A 16,503-nucleotide genomic window follows, 5' to 3' on the forward strand; every position below is an offset into this window, starting at 1 on the left:
CCTACATCAACAGGTACCCTGGAATGAATTAAAAAGTATTCCAATATTTAAAATAACTTGAAGAATTCTATTTTTTAAAACAGAATTATGTGGGAACTAAAGACACTTTCACATCCAATAAACAGTTCTTCTTCCATTAATGGTAGAGCGCATTATAATAAGGACAAGAATCCTAAAAAAATTCTGATTCATGGACATCAATAAACTGTAAACACTTTTGGGTGTTAGAAGGCAATAAAATTGAGAAAAAAAGCCCCACTTTATAGCTAAGGAAGACAGATATAGATAGATGTAAAAACGTAGACAGGTGTAAAAATACAGTAGCCCATATTTCCTGCAAAGTCCTACACTCAGTCACATAAAACGTTGAGCAATATGAGGTTGGTTGAGAGTTAAATATTTCTCCCCAGCTGTTTGTTTGAGGTAGTGCAGCCGATCACTGTTGTCCACAGAAAAAGCCTCAGTTCAAAACAGAGTTGTCAAAGCCTCAAGCTGCTTGCATATCTCCAAACTTGTCAAAAACAAACCAATAGAACTGTGGATTCCGGAAATTACAAAGTGCGAGAAAAACTCAGATCTGGCGGAATCTGTGAAGAGAAGTCAGAGTTAACATTTTGGGGCATAGAATCTATAGAAGCCCCACAATGTGGAAGCAGGCCATTCGGCCCGTTGAGTCCACACCAACGTGCCCACGGTGCATCTCTCCCAGACCCATCCCTAGCCATGTGACCCTACATTTCCCACGACCAATCCACTTAAGCTGCACACCTTTAGACAGTGGGAGGAAACCGGCGCACCCAGAGGAAACCCTACAGACACAGGGAGAATGTCTCTGTAGAGTTTGCACAGTGGCCTGAGGGTGTAATCAAACCCAGGGCCCTGGCATTGTGAGGCAGCAATGTTAACCACTAGGCCACTGTGTCGCCCCAGAATCCAGGGACTCTTCTTCAGAACTGACCTTTCTGAATTCGTGGTGATTTTACTTCCTCTAACATCAGCACAAAAAAAACTTTTCTTTGACACACATTCTGGTACAACCTCCGGTCTCAGCATGAAATTAGTTGGTGTGCATAGGTCAATGGATAGAGGAAGGCTACAAGAAAATCACACTGGCTCCAAATGGACCATTGCTTAAAACTAGCAATAACATACCTCTGCGGAATGAGCTTATTAACTGTTCATTACTTTTAACATCAGTTAAAACTGGATTTCTCAAATTGGAAAGGCCTGGAACTCAAGTATAATTTACAACATAAAATATACACTGAAGTTCTGTGACAAAACATCACAAGGTTATCCGGTCTGTTTTGTGTATATCCAGTGTATTAGATTGAAAGTACCACATCGAGTTAAATATTACTTTATTCCAGCCTTCATGTTTCAACTCTGGAACTGGACCATCCAAAAGGAGTTAGTTTTGCAATCAACTACAAAGTCTCAAAGCTTTTTCTTAAAAAATCCTTTTAAAAATCTTGTCTGTTAATAGTCGGTTGAATAAAAAAAAAAATCTTATTTACAACAAACATCTCAAGATTGGTCTTGGATCAAGATGACTTGCAGCCCACTGGACCTTTCTCCTCTAATAATATCAATCATATCATAAAACTAAGTGCAATTGCTTGACTTCAATCAATTTGAGCTGTGATCATTCCAACGCAAAGAAATATATACTGGCATCTGTCATAAACCTGTCCTGTTAACTGGGAACTTGTGCCCTCGTGTCCTATCTATTTTTAGTTTTTCCCAAATATAGCAGTTGTACAAAGTCCCCTGCTCTGACACATCAAAAGATTAACTTTTGACAAATGTAGCACCACTAGCTGAATTTAACAAAATAACAGATTACAAGGTGCAGGAACAGTCAATCTGGGGCATAGTTCACAAGTAACAAGCACATTTAACGACTGGTGACATTAAGTTCAACAGCAGCAATGAATCTGGTCTTTGCACACTGCCTTGTAATTCCACGTGCACACCTCACTTCCCAAATGAGCCAACAAAATTAGTGGCATTAAAACGACATCTAACAAGAAAACATCTGGAATGTATGGAAAGAAGAATTTGCAGTGATGGATAACATCACATAGTAAGGTGACAGCAATAGCTAGTGTGGTGCCCATGCAGGAAATGGTGCTGGGTAGGCAATGTGTTAGAAGCAAATAAAGGACACCTACTGATGAATCAGTTACGTCCATTATCTGGATCATTTATCTATGCTTTGTACACTGGGCAGTGTCTTCCCCACCATACTATAAAAGCTACAGTAATCTCCAACCTGCCCATTCAAATCAAGACAGTGCACTGGGATTAAATTCAATTTACATTCTGCAATCTTCCTATATTGTGTAGCAGTAGATCTTTCCATAGAATTTGACGCTTTTATCCATACTGGACTAAAATCGGTCAGTGAGCTGGGTCTAACGCAGAGCAGTGCGTGGAGCACTCCGCTTTTCTAACCCTTTACAGGTAAATGAGATTAGGCGCCGACAAGAAAGTTCGCAATGAGACTATTGGCCTCTGAGTCAAAACACTCTGCCATTTCCGATTAAACATCACGTCGACTTCTGCCGATAGTGAAGTGTCAGGTCTCCTCCACTCTTCCAGATGAAATGTTTGACTGTCCGCAGGTCCATGTTTGGATCCAGCACCTGGGAGGGGGTTAAATTTAAATAGTACGAGAATCAAAACATTTGAGGATGTTAACGTGATGAGAATTACCAAACAAATTAAACTACATAACAGGGTAGGATGATCAATGTGGAACCATCTTCAGCTGGCTGTTTGCGCGCAACCTCTTCTGAGCAAACAATTGTATGGGTTTTTAGGCAACAGTTTTGTCAAGAAACATCTTCATGGACTTTATATAATAAAATAATTTTGACAGGTAAAGACTTACGAGGTAACATGGTGAACATTCTATGCCACATCTCATTAACAGGTTGATCTGTCTTTTTTGGTGATAGAAAAGTGGCTAATATTCTGCCAAGATTTGGTCCGAAGTCTTTCATTTCCATTTGATCCACAAAAGCAAGCAAATGGAATTCCTGAATCACAGCTCAGCACCTTTGACAATACAGCACTCACTTTGATGGAGTGGTTGGCTTGAGGATTTATCCCGGCCATGGTACTGGAACTGCTATTGCATTAAATTCTGGTCACCATAGGGGGCTCACGGGGTGAGTATTGGTATTTATACTAGTTCCCAGGGAAGTGTGTCAGTAATTACAAGGGTGTCTCGGGGTGTGTGTGGGTATTTACGGAGGCATCCCGCGGAGTGTGTCAGCATTTATGGGGTGTCCCATGTTGTTTCAGTTTTTACAGGTGGTCCCAGGGAGCGTGTTGGGATTTACAGGGGGTCCTGGCGAGTGTTTTGGTATTTACAGGCAGGGTCTCGGGGAGTGTGTTGATATCTACAGGTGGCCCAGGCGAGTGTGTCAGTATCTATGGGGGTTTTATTAGAAGGATGTGGAGGCTTTGGAGAGGATGCAGAAAAGGTTTACCAGGATGCTGCTTGCATGACAGGGCATGAACAATATGAAAGGCTAGAAAAACTTGGATTGTTTTCTCTAGAGCAGCAGAGAGAGAAGTCTATAAAATTACAAGATGCATAGATAGGGTTGGCGGTCAGAATCTTTCCTCCCATAGTTGAAAATGTCTAATACTAGGAGGCATGCATTTAAGGTGAAAAGGGAAAGTTCAAAGGAGACATGAGGAGCAGATTTTTTTTTAAAACAGAGTGGTAGGAGTCTGGAACACGCTGCCAGGGTGGTGGTGGAGGCAGATAAATTGGGACATTTAAGGGACCTTTAGATAAGCATATGATTATGCAATGTGGTGAAGGGCCGCCAGAAGGGATTGGTTTGATTTGATGTCATGTTCAGCACAACATCTTGCTGTGCTACACTGTTTTATGTTCTGTAACTCTGAATGTTTTCTTAGAAGAGTGCCATAGTATCTTTTAAAACCACCTGGGGACCTTGATTTAACCTCTTGCTAATGAACACTAGACACCACTCCAAAATAAAAATGCAGCACTCCCTCAACATTGCCTTCAAGTATCTGTCAACATTATGTGTTCAATTATCTAAAGTGACTCTTGAGCCTAGAAACTCTTGAAGCAGAAATGCTACAACAGATTAGTAAGTCCACAACTACTAGACCTTCTGAGGTTAACAGAGACAAATAAGGGAACAGGCTTACCTGATCCTGACAAAGTAACTCAATCTTCTCCTCTGCCAGCACAGCAATGTCTTCTTCTTTGTCCTGCTCCCCAGGTTTCTCATTGTTTGAGGAGCTAGTTGTTTGTGATTCATTGTCTAGGTTGATGATCTTCTCGTAAACATGCTCCATCACTTTTCGAACTTGTAGCATGTCACTAGCTGACAAACGATCTCTGGAAAATTGTTCAGAGGTGGATGTTGTTATACATGATTGCAACTGATCGCTGAATACTGATTAATGTATTCATAAATCAAATGAAAGGACAAAAAAGCTCATGTGTTAAAAGTCAAAGTTCAAACTAATTTAACAGCAGACTTGTTGGCATCTTAGAAAAATTACATTAAAATAGTACGTAAGAATATCTGGACATCCCAAAGGGCTACACACGGCCAATAAGTACTCGGAAATGCAGTCACCGTTGAAACAGAGCAGCCAATCTGTGCTCAGCAAGCTTCCACAAACTGCAATATGATAATATAGAGGGTCTCTTTTTGGGATGGTGATTGAGGGATAAATATTGTTCAGGGCACCTGGGGAGAGAGAAAAAAAAAACACTACTCTTTTCTAAGATAGTTCCACAGGATAATTTACATACACCTTAGAAAGCAGACAGGATGCCACTAAAATCTTTTCTGAAAGCTGGCACTGCCGACTGCGCAGCCCTCCCGCAGTGCTGGCACCGCCGACTGCGCAGCCCTCCCGCAGTGCTGGCACCGCCGACTGCGCAGCCCTCCCGCAGTGCTGGCACCGCCGACGGCGCAGCCCTCCCGCAGTGCTGGCACCGCCGACGGCGCAGCCCTCCCGCAGTGCTGGCACCGCCGACTGCGCAGCCCTCCCGCAGTGCTGACCCACCGACTGCGCAGCCCCCCCGCAGTGCTGGCCCGCTGACAGCGCAGCCCTCCCGCAGTGCTGGCCCGCCGACTGCGCAACCCTCCCGCAGTGCTGGCCCGCCGACTGCGCAACCCTCCCGCAGTGCTGGCCCGCCGACTGAGCAGCCCTCCCGCAGTGCTGCACTAGACAGGACTGCTGGCTTGGAGAATTTAGTGCCGATCTCTCTGGAGTATAGTGGCACTTGAACCTACAAGTGTTATTTTTCTTAAAAGGCAATCATGCCAGCAAGAAAAAACTTTAATAACTTAGGCCCTGGGTCCAATAAACCTCCATTCAAATTTGAAATCATCATTTAATTTTATTTTAAATTGTCATATTTTTGCATTGAGTGCTATGGTCTGCAGAACAATTATTCAAGTTTTGGATATCAAATGATAAAGAAAGCATTTTTTTAAAAAAAAAACAAACGCAGAATAAGCACTCACTTTCTAGAGTCGCTCTCATTTATAGTGCACAGCAAATACATAAAGATGTACAGAATAGGTGCAGGAAAGGGCCATTCAGCTTTTCTAATCTGCGTTACCATTCAATATGATCACGGTTGATCATCCAACTCAGTATCCTGTTCCCTCTTTCTCCCCATACCCTTTGATTGCTTTCCCCCGAACAACCATATCTAGCTTCTTCTTGAAGACATTCAGTTTTAGCCTCAACTACTTCCTGTGGCAGAGAATTCCACAGGCTCATCAGTCTCTGGACAAAATAGTTTCTCCTTCCAGTCCTAAAGGACCTACCCAATATCCTCAGATTGTGACCCTGGTTCTGGACTCCCTGGTCATTGGGAACATCCTTCCTATATTCACCCTATCTAGTCCTGTGAGAATGTTATAGGATTTATGAATTCTATCACGTTTTTAAACTCCAGTGAATAGGTCAGTGCTGCTATCCCACAAATCAGTCTAGTAAATCTTTGTTGTCTCCATAGCCAGAACATTCTTCTCCAGGCAGGAGACCAAAACTGCAAACAATATTCCAGGTGAAGGCCCTGCACAATTACAGTAAGTCAAGATGCCATGGTACTGTACGCAAATGCAGAATCAAGTTGGCCAATAGTTTTTGCATCAGATCAGGATTTTAGGAGCTTAAAATGATTGGTTTGCAAATCTTAAACCACATCATTCGATCAGGAATTCAAATTAAAAAAAAAAGAGGGGACATAACTGTGATTGTTTTTGTGAACTGCTGCTGCTCCTTCTAGGTGGAACTTGGCAAAGCACGGTCTGTATTTTCTGAGCTCAACACAAAGAACCCAATTATTGAGAACATTTTGTCCTTGGGATTAGTATTAGATTTACAAGAGAAATATCACAGCACAGGAGTGCTTTGAGCTGCATTGGATCAGAATTAGCAGCTTGAATTTACCTGGAACATTTGCAGATATATCAAATTAAAATAGTTGCTGGCAAGCACTCACAAACGAACATTCTTCTCCAGGCATTGTCCATCTAGGAAATTCTGTACGGTTAAAATACACTGCGGCCATCACAAGTCTTTTACGTGGATTTAACGTGCGTGTGATTCACTCTTTATCCTCCTCAGCCAAGCTCTGCTGAGCTATTTGTTTGTAAAACAGCCAGCAGTTTGGAGAAAGCTCAACACTGCCTTCTCAGGGCAATCAAGTTTGGGCAATAAATAAAGGTCTTGTTAGCAATGACCACATCCTATGAAAAAACATATGGTGGAAGTGGAACTTATACTGGAGCGAGCCCAGAAAACCAAATCACTCAAAATTGGACTGTGGGAACGTGAAAGGCACTAGCCCAGCTAGTGCTGGACCAATTGACATGAGTGGCTTTGCTTGGGAAAGAAGGGGGAGCAAATCAGAATTAATTGAAGAGACACAAGGATTAACAAAACAACAAAGTACGTACAGTGATCTGAATGGTCTGCTTCAAGTTCTTACATTCCTTTGGCAGACCTACAAAGACTTCTTGTAAATCAAAGCAGACGGTAACAGCATGTGCAGAACCAGTCAAGAACTCAACTCGCACAGCTGGATATTAATTAATGGCAGCAATCACATCACAGACAGAAGATCATTATAGTTCATTTTGCCTTTGCTCTTTCTGGGGCAGAAGTTTGCCTTTATTAGACTGAATAGCAGACAATAGGGGCTTTTATCCTCTGACACTGGGTTATGCATTTGGGCAGCAATTCAGACACATTTTGAAGTTTACGGGTAAACTACCAGAGACTAAGATAACAGGACTAATATACTTCCTCTTGCCTCTTGTCCTACCTTCTTTTGGAGATGTATTATCTATTAAAAACGATTCTCAATCATCCCTGTCATTTTCAAAGACAGAACAGGGAAGAATGTTAGATTGGGGGTTCAAAGGGATTGATAATGGGGAAAGTATCGTGAGAGAATGGTTATCCACATACCGAATGGATAAACCTCATGGTTTACTCCTCTCTCCGGTTGGCCATTTTGAAGATCCTTCAAGGCTTCATGGCATTGCTTGACAGGTTTGTTCTTGGAGAGTAACAAAGTCATAGAGTTTTACAACACATCAACAGGCCTTTCAGCCCATCATGTCGTGCTGGTCAGAAAGCACCTATGTATTTGAATCTTGTTTTCCAGCACATGTCTGATAACTTTATGTGCTATGACATTTCAAGTGCTCATTTAAACACTTCTTTTATGTTGAGAGCTCCTGCCTCTACCTTTTAGATAGTGAGTCCCAGATACTCAGCAGCCTCTTGGGTGAGAAACCCTTTCCTCAACTCCCGTATTAACATCCTGCTTCTTATTTTAAGTCTACACCTCCTAGTTATTGACCTTTCTACCAAAGAGGGATATTTATTCCAATCCACCCTAGCCTCTAAATTTTGTAGACCTCAGTCAGGTCCAGGTATGCCTGAACGCTCTTCTGAAATCAGCGGAGTAACTCCAGAACACACAGCTCAGTGATATTAAGCAAACACTTTGAAGTGGAAAAAATTTGCAGTTAATACTGACAGTTTAGCTTCTGTGAACAGTTTTCCCAACCACCTTAAATACCAAAAGAATAAATCAAATAGGATTAAGTTCAACTCTTCTTTAAACAAAAGATGTTCTACTACTAGAGTATCACTTTACAAAATTCACCGCCTTGATAACTTAAGCACAATGTCCAGTTCAGAAATTCAACAATCTTAAAACTTCATTTGTATATTCCCACTGATCAAACTCAGAGCCAAAGAACAAAATGTCCAAAGGTGAACCAGAGAAAAGGCAGCTGTTCTCAGCATCAAAGCAGGGTCAATTTATTTACTTGGGGAACTGAAATTTGTACTGAAGACTCTTTAATTCTGCCAACTTACTTTTTAAGTGTCTTTGCTCCCGAAGAGGAATGAGGCTGGAGGTAGAATGGAATTTTGTTGAATTTGGGCATGTTTTTCTGCAAAAAGAATGGAAAAACTTAAGAGTGGCACAGTTAAGTCACAGCTGTCACAATGACAAAGAAACATGAAATGAGAAACTCAAAAAGGGGAACACAAAGCCAAGATGATTTTGTAAGAACTATTTGAGTCAAGTTATTGTGTTTAAATAAAAAGCGCTGCTTTATTTTTGAGATTCCCATTCAGATAAGTCAACAGCAGCCAGATTTTCTAGCACATTCACCTTGGCTGCTGTGCAAAAGATTCCGCATCATCTGACTTTTAATGGAAAATGAAAATGTGGCTCCAATTCAAGCAAATCTGCTTTAAGTAAATGGAAGGGGAAAAGCAATTTAGAAATGGCCACATAAGGCACCATTCTAGGTATTTAATCACACACAGAATGCAACTGCTATGAGGAAAGGCAGGTGAAGTAGCAAGATGACATCAGAGTCAAGTGATGCAAGAAACTTGAAAAACCTGACCAAAATTCACTTTAATCGGCTTTTTAAAAGGGACACTGAGGTAAGTTGACTGAAGTTTGAGATGACGACAGCTGGTCTTGGCAAACCACTATGGCAACAATACTGCAGCACTTTGGTAAGTTGGAATTTATAAACAGAGGTTAACAAGGTGGTTAGTCTCATGTCTCCTATCTGGAAGGTAGGCAAATGTTTCCACTTCTGGAGCATGGGGGTCACTGGCTGGACTAGCATTTAATGCCCATTCTTAGTCACTCTTGAGGTGATGGTGGTGAGTTGTCTTTTTGAACTGCAGCAGTCCACTGGAGGGGGCGCAGAGAAGATTCACTAAGACATTGCCTGGGATGGAGCAGTTCAGCTCCGAAGATGGACTGGATAAGCTAGAGTTGCTTTCTTTAGCGCAGCGAAGGTTGAGAGGAAATCTGATTGATAAACGTAAGATTATGAGGGGCATGTTCAGGATAGATAGGAAACAGCTGTTCCTTGTAGTTGAAGGAAAAATAATGGGGAGGGGAGGGGGTGCAATTTCAAGATGAAAGACAGGGAGGTTTAAAGGGTCTATTGAACTGTACAAGCCAAGATGATCCCAGTTCATGTGGAGCTGGTGGATCTCAGCTTAAGCAATCCTTACAATAATGTAATACCAATGGGAAGAACGGTTGAAAGAAAACCGAAGTGTTGCTGTTTCTCACCACTATCCAGTTCAGAATCTGGGCTCTAATTTTTTTATCATTGTGCTCAGCAATACTGCTAGTGAACACGATGAATTTGGATTAAGTCACTTATTATTCACTGTTAATTTATTAAGAGCATCATGAAACAATATGTATAGTATTGCTCTAATTCTGGCCTCAGGTGCATTCCCATTATAAATGCCCCACCATTGGTGACCATGCTTTCAGTCATGTAGGTCCCAGATTACCTTGCACATTACTCTTCATCTCTTTTCCTCATTACCCTCCAAGACATTTCATAAAACCTATCCTTTTGACAAGGGTTTTGTTTCTTATGTGACCCTGTGACATACTTTGTCTTTATAACATGCTTGTGAAAAGCTGTGGGACATCTCATTGTGTTAACGGTACTCTTTAGATACAAGTTATTGCAGTAAGGGTAGTAACATTGATTTAAACATCAAACAAATGCCCTACACGTTTGATGTTGAGATGTTAAGAGCATTTCTGTGGAAGTGGGGGAATTGAATCGTGTAGGTTACTTACGTCTACAGTGATGTCGATAACCCACTGAGGCACAGTTTCATTTAGAAGCATTGATTCAGTTTCACCTCCTGCATCACGGCACAATAGCCTGCAAACAACAACAAAATAAAGTTATTCTGTCTTTGCTCAATGTTTAGGGAATAGGCACAGTGAAAAGGGGAAAATGCTCATGTGGTGAGGCCAGTTTTGAAAATCAAAAATTCACAAATTTAGTCAAGAAACAAAATGGTTCCTTTGACTAAAATTGAACCTGCAGTGCAAACTGAAAATTTCTCGAGTTTCACTGCCAGATTTTAATGTTCAATCTTTTGTAGGTTTATTTAGCAGTTGTAACATAATTCGGCATTGATTTAGGCTGTGTACTTAATATTCTCCTGAACACATGCTGAAGCCACCATATAGTCTATATGGTTATTGGCCACAACAATATGGGAAGTAATGGTAGCATACAATACCTGAAGAGAGTGCGACCACCTGCTTCTCCAAAGATGACTGGAGTATGTGGTGGCACTTGGAAATAACCATTACCCTTCTGGATTCGGTTTTCTTGCTCTCCATTAACTAAAATGAAAAAAAAAATTAACAATTTTCTTAAATAAAATTAATTTAAAATTAGCTCTCTGGTATATGTAGAACCATTTTTAAAAATAAACATGCCATTTTTGGATGAGAGAAATTCAACAGCTGAAACAAACAACCTCAGTTGCTCAGAAATAGTTTATTTCTAAATAGAATCATAGCACCAAGTCAGGCCAGTTGGACCAAATATCTATGGCTGCGTTAATGCTCCACATGAACCTCCTCCCAGTAGGTCCATCTATTCCGTTCTTATGTGCTCATCCAGCTTTGTATAAATGCACCCATCTTACTGGCCTCAACTGCCACATGTGGTAGAATGGTGCATGCACAGGACCGAGAATACCTCGCCTTCTTGTCTGTCTGTCTGGGAGCATGGAGCATCTTTCCTGCCTGACGTGCAGCCTCTTCCTTACAGCTTCATCATCATCATCCCAGCATTCACAGTTCAGGCTGAATGAAGCCACTCACTTTCACACTGTTCACTGCCATGAACTACGGAAATGGCATGGCACACAGCAATTTGCCAGTGAGCCCATTCTGATCCCACTTTCCAGTACCTCATCCATAGTCTTGCAGATTAGAGCTTCAGTTTCAGTTCTAGGACACACAACCCCTTTGGGTGAAAAAGGTTTCCTACACATCCTCTTTAATCCTTTTGTCAACCACCTTAAATCCATGTCCTCTGGGCCTCTAGGGGAACATGCCTGCTCTAACCACTCTATCCAAGCCCCTCGGTCTCATGTAGGCTGCTTATTGATTCACCAGTGTAAGTATTGAGCTTAAAGAAATACTTTGATAGCAGCTAAGTAAAAAGAATGGATGAGCCAAGACATTAACTTGCCTTCGAAAGTAGAAATAGAACAGAACAATTAACTTGGGCAAGGAAAGGCCTGTGATTGCAGCTGCAGTTTCTTGCAGATCAGTCACTTTCACTGAGCTATATTTGCAGTGTATCTGCAGTCTGGATAAAGAGACATGTTGGCTAGATACCAGTGCAAGCCAGAGATAGCATCTGTCAATTGTTCTGGGAATGTAGCTGATTAGAAATTAAAAATCGTCTTTTGTTTTAAAGTTTAAAATCTTTAAAGAGAAATATAACAGGATAACAATGCAACATATTGCAAAACAGGATTTTCATTACTACTCCTGACTTCCTCCTACTATACAGTGCAAACTGATATTGCTTCCTTGCATATAATGTTACTGTTCAAGCCACATATGCTTTATCAACTTTGAAAAATTAGTGTCAGATTCACTAATCGCACTGATATCAACCACTAATGTAACGAGCAAGGACAATTAAGTTTGAACATATTGCATTACTAGAAAGAGCCAATTCATTCCCAAACAGTGCTGCATGCTCAGTCAATTACTGAACTAGGGCAATTTTGTAGTACTCAAAATAATAAATTTTAACATAATATAATGGTTCTGTTCCTTTGATGGAAATCTGGGCAAGAATGATGTAGGCAACTTGTAATCAAGTGAAGAAACAAATCACTGATAGAAACCATTTAATGTGGTTCAAATACAGAATTCCATATCATCTACTGGAGGGCGGGGGGCACAGGAGAATGGTAGCTGATCTATCACTACTAGCTAATGAGTTAAAAATATTAAAATAAAAAGACTCATTTCCTTTTATCTTTTTCTAATGCAATTTCTACTTTTGAAGAGAGGATCATAAATTAGCTTGTTCTTTATATTTACTTAACTGTTGTCAAAGTTTTGCTCAAGCTCTAACAGTTTATGTCTTTGTCCTCCTGCCTATCTTCTCCACTTTTTCATTTCCTGCTCATCACTAATGCTCTCTTCCTCCTCAATGTAATGCTAAACAATGCTACACTCCCGTCTTGCTTGTGAGGTGCATAATGTGGAATGAATAGTCCTTTATCTCTGTATACTTCATTACAGCATTACTTATTACAAATATAAATGCAAGTTCTTTCAATTCAGCCTGCATTAATCTGCTTTCAAGTGCAATATTCTTTTTAATCACAAGTTTCCACTTTATGCATCTGCTGCAGTCAGAAGGGTTTGATTAGTCTGTGTGTGTTCGGTTGGGAAAGAATTATAAATGGAGGCAGTTTACGGAAATTCCATCACAGGCAACAACTGATGAAATTCACTGTTTAGCACATTTCTTTTCTTAATGCATACTTTTATTTAAGATAGTAGTATGACTGTTTAAATTTAAACTGGATACAATTGCCATTTAATGGCAACAATCAGAATTGCTGAACAAGCAACACAGAGCATTAGGCCATCGCTTGCTTGATGCACTGAGTTATCAGTATCAGGTTCTCAACACAGTTCATTTGGCTCGACTGGAAAGCAGCCTGATCCAGAGTACTAGATGTACGTTGCTCAATTGTATCAGTACAAATAAGAGACGTTTGCTCACCCTCTAAGCTGCCAGTGACGTGCACCATATAGAGTCCAGGCAGGAAAAAGGAGAAAGAGAGCATGCAATTTTTACTTTATACTCAACACCAACCCTGATATAAAATACTGACCCATATTCATTTCATTTTCTTCTTCATCCATGGGAATGATGTGTGTTCTTGGCCAATATTCCAACAGAGCCTGCAGCAATAGTCCTCCAAGGTTAACTGTAGCATGGAAGCAATTAATTTAATCAAAATGAAAGGGCTAATAAAATATTTTCAAGCAGTTAGACAAGAATAAATTAGATATTTAAAATCTTAATCAGAATTTAAAAGTGTACTGGACCTGAATAGATCAAACTGATTTCCAGGAGAGGGATAATTTAACAGTATCTTAAATACACATGCTTTTCCCATGCATAAATAATGGAAAAGCCTCACAGGGAGCCGTGTCATAATTCTATTTACCCAACTCTGATCCAAACACGAGACGAGCCGAGTAGGAATCAACAATCACATGTCTTGAGAATTTGAAATGAACTTTCATAGAAAGCATGCTGAGTCCTTTGGGAGAGCAAGTTCTAGTCTTCCATGGCCATTTGAGTGAAAATGCCTTTCCAATTTCTCTTTAATAGGGCTGGGCTTTAATTTAGTTTTCTAATTTATAGTTTTCTTGTTCTGGATTACCATAGTTCCTCTGCAGTTACCACTTCAAATCCATCAATTTAGGGATAACTTCTAAACAATGAATTACAACTATGTTTCTCCAAGTATTGGTTAGAATTTAACTGTTTAAGTCATGGGATAATTCTGGGAAATGTCTGCACTTCTTCCAATACCCATATACTTTCCTCGAAATCCAATGTTTCAATGTGAACAGGGTGACTTTGCTGGATCAAGGCTTTGTACAAGTGAAACATCAAGTGCTCACTTCTGCATTCCAATCCTCTTGTAAGCAAGGGTAAAACCTGATAGTCCTTTTGATTGTTTATGGTTCATATTCATTAACTTCTAGTTATTTGCAACTATGGAATCTCTATTCTATTTGTTCCTTCACGGTTCCCAGCCTCTCACCATAAGATTGATACTTGATTGGTATTTCTTAGATCCATAGTAGAAAACAACACAATTTTAAGAGACACTAATCTTGCTCCTTCATCTAAGCCATTAGTATATATTATGAAAAGCTGGTTCACTTGCATCCCAAAGATTGAATTGATTGGGTGCAAGTGCAATCTCTAGCAATTCTGCATCTTAGCTGACTCTCAGAATTCCCATGCATATGACATTTGGTTTCGCAGAGTGTGGAGATAAAAACCTGACTAAGAGCAGGCAACACATCTCTCTACTTTCCCAGCAGGACTGTGTCTGCCCTAATTGTATTACATCTCTTACTATTTAAAATTTACTCAAAATTTAGAAGTAGTTAAGGTGAATTGCATCATCTGTAAAGCTTCATAAAGACACTCAGGAAACAAATGCCTATTGTCCACAAGTGTAGCAGTACATGGAATTTACATTATACCAACAGGCTACAAAAACAGAAATTGCTGGAAAAGCTCCGCAGGTCTGGCAGCACCTGTGAAGAGAAATCAAGTGACTCTTCCTCAGAACTATGGGTCACTCCGCCTGAAATGTTAACTGATTTCTCTCCACAGATGCTGCCAGACCTGCTGAGCTTTTCAGCAATTTCTGTTTTTGTTTCTGATTCACAGCATCCGCAGTTCTTTTGGTTTTAATTTAGGAACAGGTTATTTGGCCAAACTGATTGCTATTGCAAATGAACCTCCCAAAATAAAAGTAGTTATAGCTATGAGAAATCAAAAAGATATCATTTTTTCAGATCCTTTTTTCATGATGCAATACTACTTGCAGGGCCATGATTTATTGCCTATCCCCAATTGCCCACGTTCTGAGATGATTATCAGAACAGCAGATTTCTGTCCCTTAAGGACATTCCTAAACCAGATGGGTTTTTATAACAGTTTCATGATCAATACTTACGACACTAACATTTTAGTCCAGATTTAATCAATTCACTGTATTTAAATTGTACAGCTCAGAGTGGGAGTTGAACATCAGTCCAGACCTCTGATCAATTCAGAAATATTTTCACCATCGTGCTATTGGTTTTTTCTAGTGGGCTGGTTTGATTATTGCGGAAAATGTGTTGCTGGAAAAGTTTGATTATTGGACAGTTTGGAAGGGTTGTAATTGGTCAGGCTCATATTACCTTCAGTAACAGGGAGAAAGTGAGGACTGCAGATGCTGGAGATCAGATCAAGCCTCATTCCTGATGAAGGGCTTATGCCCCAAAATGTTGATTCTTCTGCTCCTAGGATGCTGCCTGACCGGCTGTGCTTTTCCAGCACCAGACTCTTGATGCTCATATTCAGTAACATTACACGCAAGTGAAATAATAACATTTCAATACCCTTACATTAAACTGCTGAAGTTTCAGTGCTTAAGTGGCCTTCTTGGCCCAGTTCCACACAATAGTGATTTAGTTTAATCCTATTTTCATGTTCTTCTCTCACATCCTTCAATACAATTCCCTTGTTAGTAGCTTGGCCTCAATAGCTACTTGCAGTAATATGATCTGCATCCTAAGCCCTTTGTGTGAAAAAAGCCTTTCATTTCAGTGTCTACTCTGAATGGCAGAACATTTTTATTTTAAAAATCAGGGTTCTGAAATTTAAAATTGCATTTCAAATGTCTCAGGTTATAGTTGCTACTTCATCTGTTTGTGGAGGAGTAAAAAGAGACTACAGCAGTACACAATAGAAAAGTGATTGTCATGATATCAAAAAATGGCATGAGCATGGTAGCTATTTATCCTTCAGATGTAGGTGTTGCTGGTTGAGCCAGCATTTATTGCTCATACTTTGGTGACAAGGAGTTGTAGGTCATTCGATTAGGTATCCCCAGAATGCTGTTCGAAGATTCCAGGATTCAGATCCAACAGTGAAGGAAAGGTGGTATATTTCTAAGTCAGAATGTAAAGTGGCTCAGAGGGCAATTTGCAGCTACTGGTGTTTCCATGTATCTACTGTCCTTCTGCTTCTAAAACAGTAGCAGTGGGTTTAGATGGTGCTCAAACGCCTTAATGAATTTCAGTAATGTATCTTTAAGATGGTAGACACTGCTGCTGAGGGAAATGCATATTTTTGATTGTGATGCTAATTAAGCAGCTTTGTTCTGGATGCTGTTGAGCTAGAGTATTGTTGGAGCTGTACTCAAGTACTCCTGACTTGTGCCTTGTAGATGGTGGACAGGCTTTGGAGAGTCAGGAAGTACTCACTGTAGTGAGTCTAATCTCTGACCTGCTCTTTAGCCACTGTATTTATATAGCCAATCCAG

General features: G+C 40.3%; 1 protein-coding gene across 2 annotated transcripts in view; it reads right to left on the minus strand.

Annotated features, from left to right (window-relative positions):
• Window positions 1–1,344: 1,344 nt before the first annotated feature.
• Window positions 1,345–16,503, minus strand: part of wdr48a (WD repeat domain 48a) — a 128,529-nt gene continuing 113,370 nt past the window's right edge. For both annotated transcript variants that reach the window (XM_043690779.2, XM_043690778.2), the window contains exons 14-19: window positions 13,273–13,368; window positions 10,633–10,738; window positions 10,178–10,265; window positions 8,419–8,495; window positions 4,201–4,393; window positions 1,345–2,648 (exon numbers count right to left, since the gene is read on the minus strand). In XM_043690779.2, coding sequence (XP_043546714.2) covers window positions 2,553–2,648; window positions 4,201–4,393; window positions 8,419–8,495; window positions 10,178–10,265; window positions 10,633–10,738; window positions 13,273–13,368 — 656 coding nt within the window. In that variant the 3' untranslated portion in view covers window positions 1,345–2,552. The remainder of the gene's footprint in view (window positions 2,649–4,200; window positions 4,394–8,418; window positions 8,496–10,177; window positions 10,266–10,632; window positions 10,739–13,272; window positions 13,369–16,503) is intronic.

The sequence above is a fragment of the Chiloscyllium plagiosum genome, unplaced genomic scaffold (assembly GCF_037043375.1).
Source record: "Chiloscyllium plagiosum isolate Xiang-an unplaced genomic scaffold, Cpla_swu_hap1 HiC_scaffold_5, whole genome shotgun sequence".
In the NCBI taxonomy this organism is placed as follows: Eukaryota; Metazoa; Chordata; class Chondrichthyes; order Orectolobiformes; family Hemiscylliidae; genus Chiloscyllium; species Chiloscyllium plagiosum.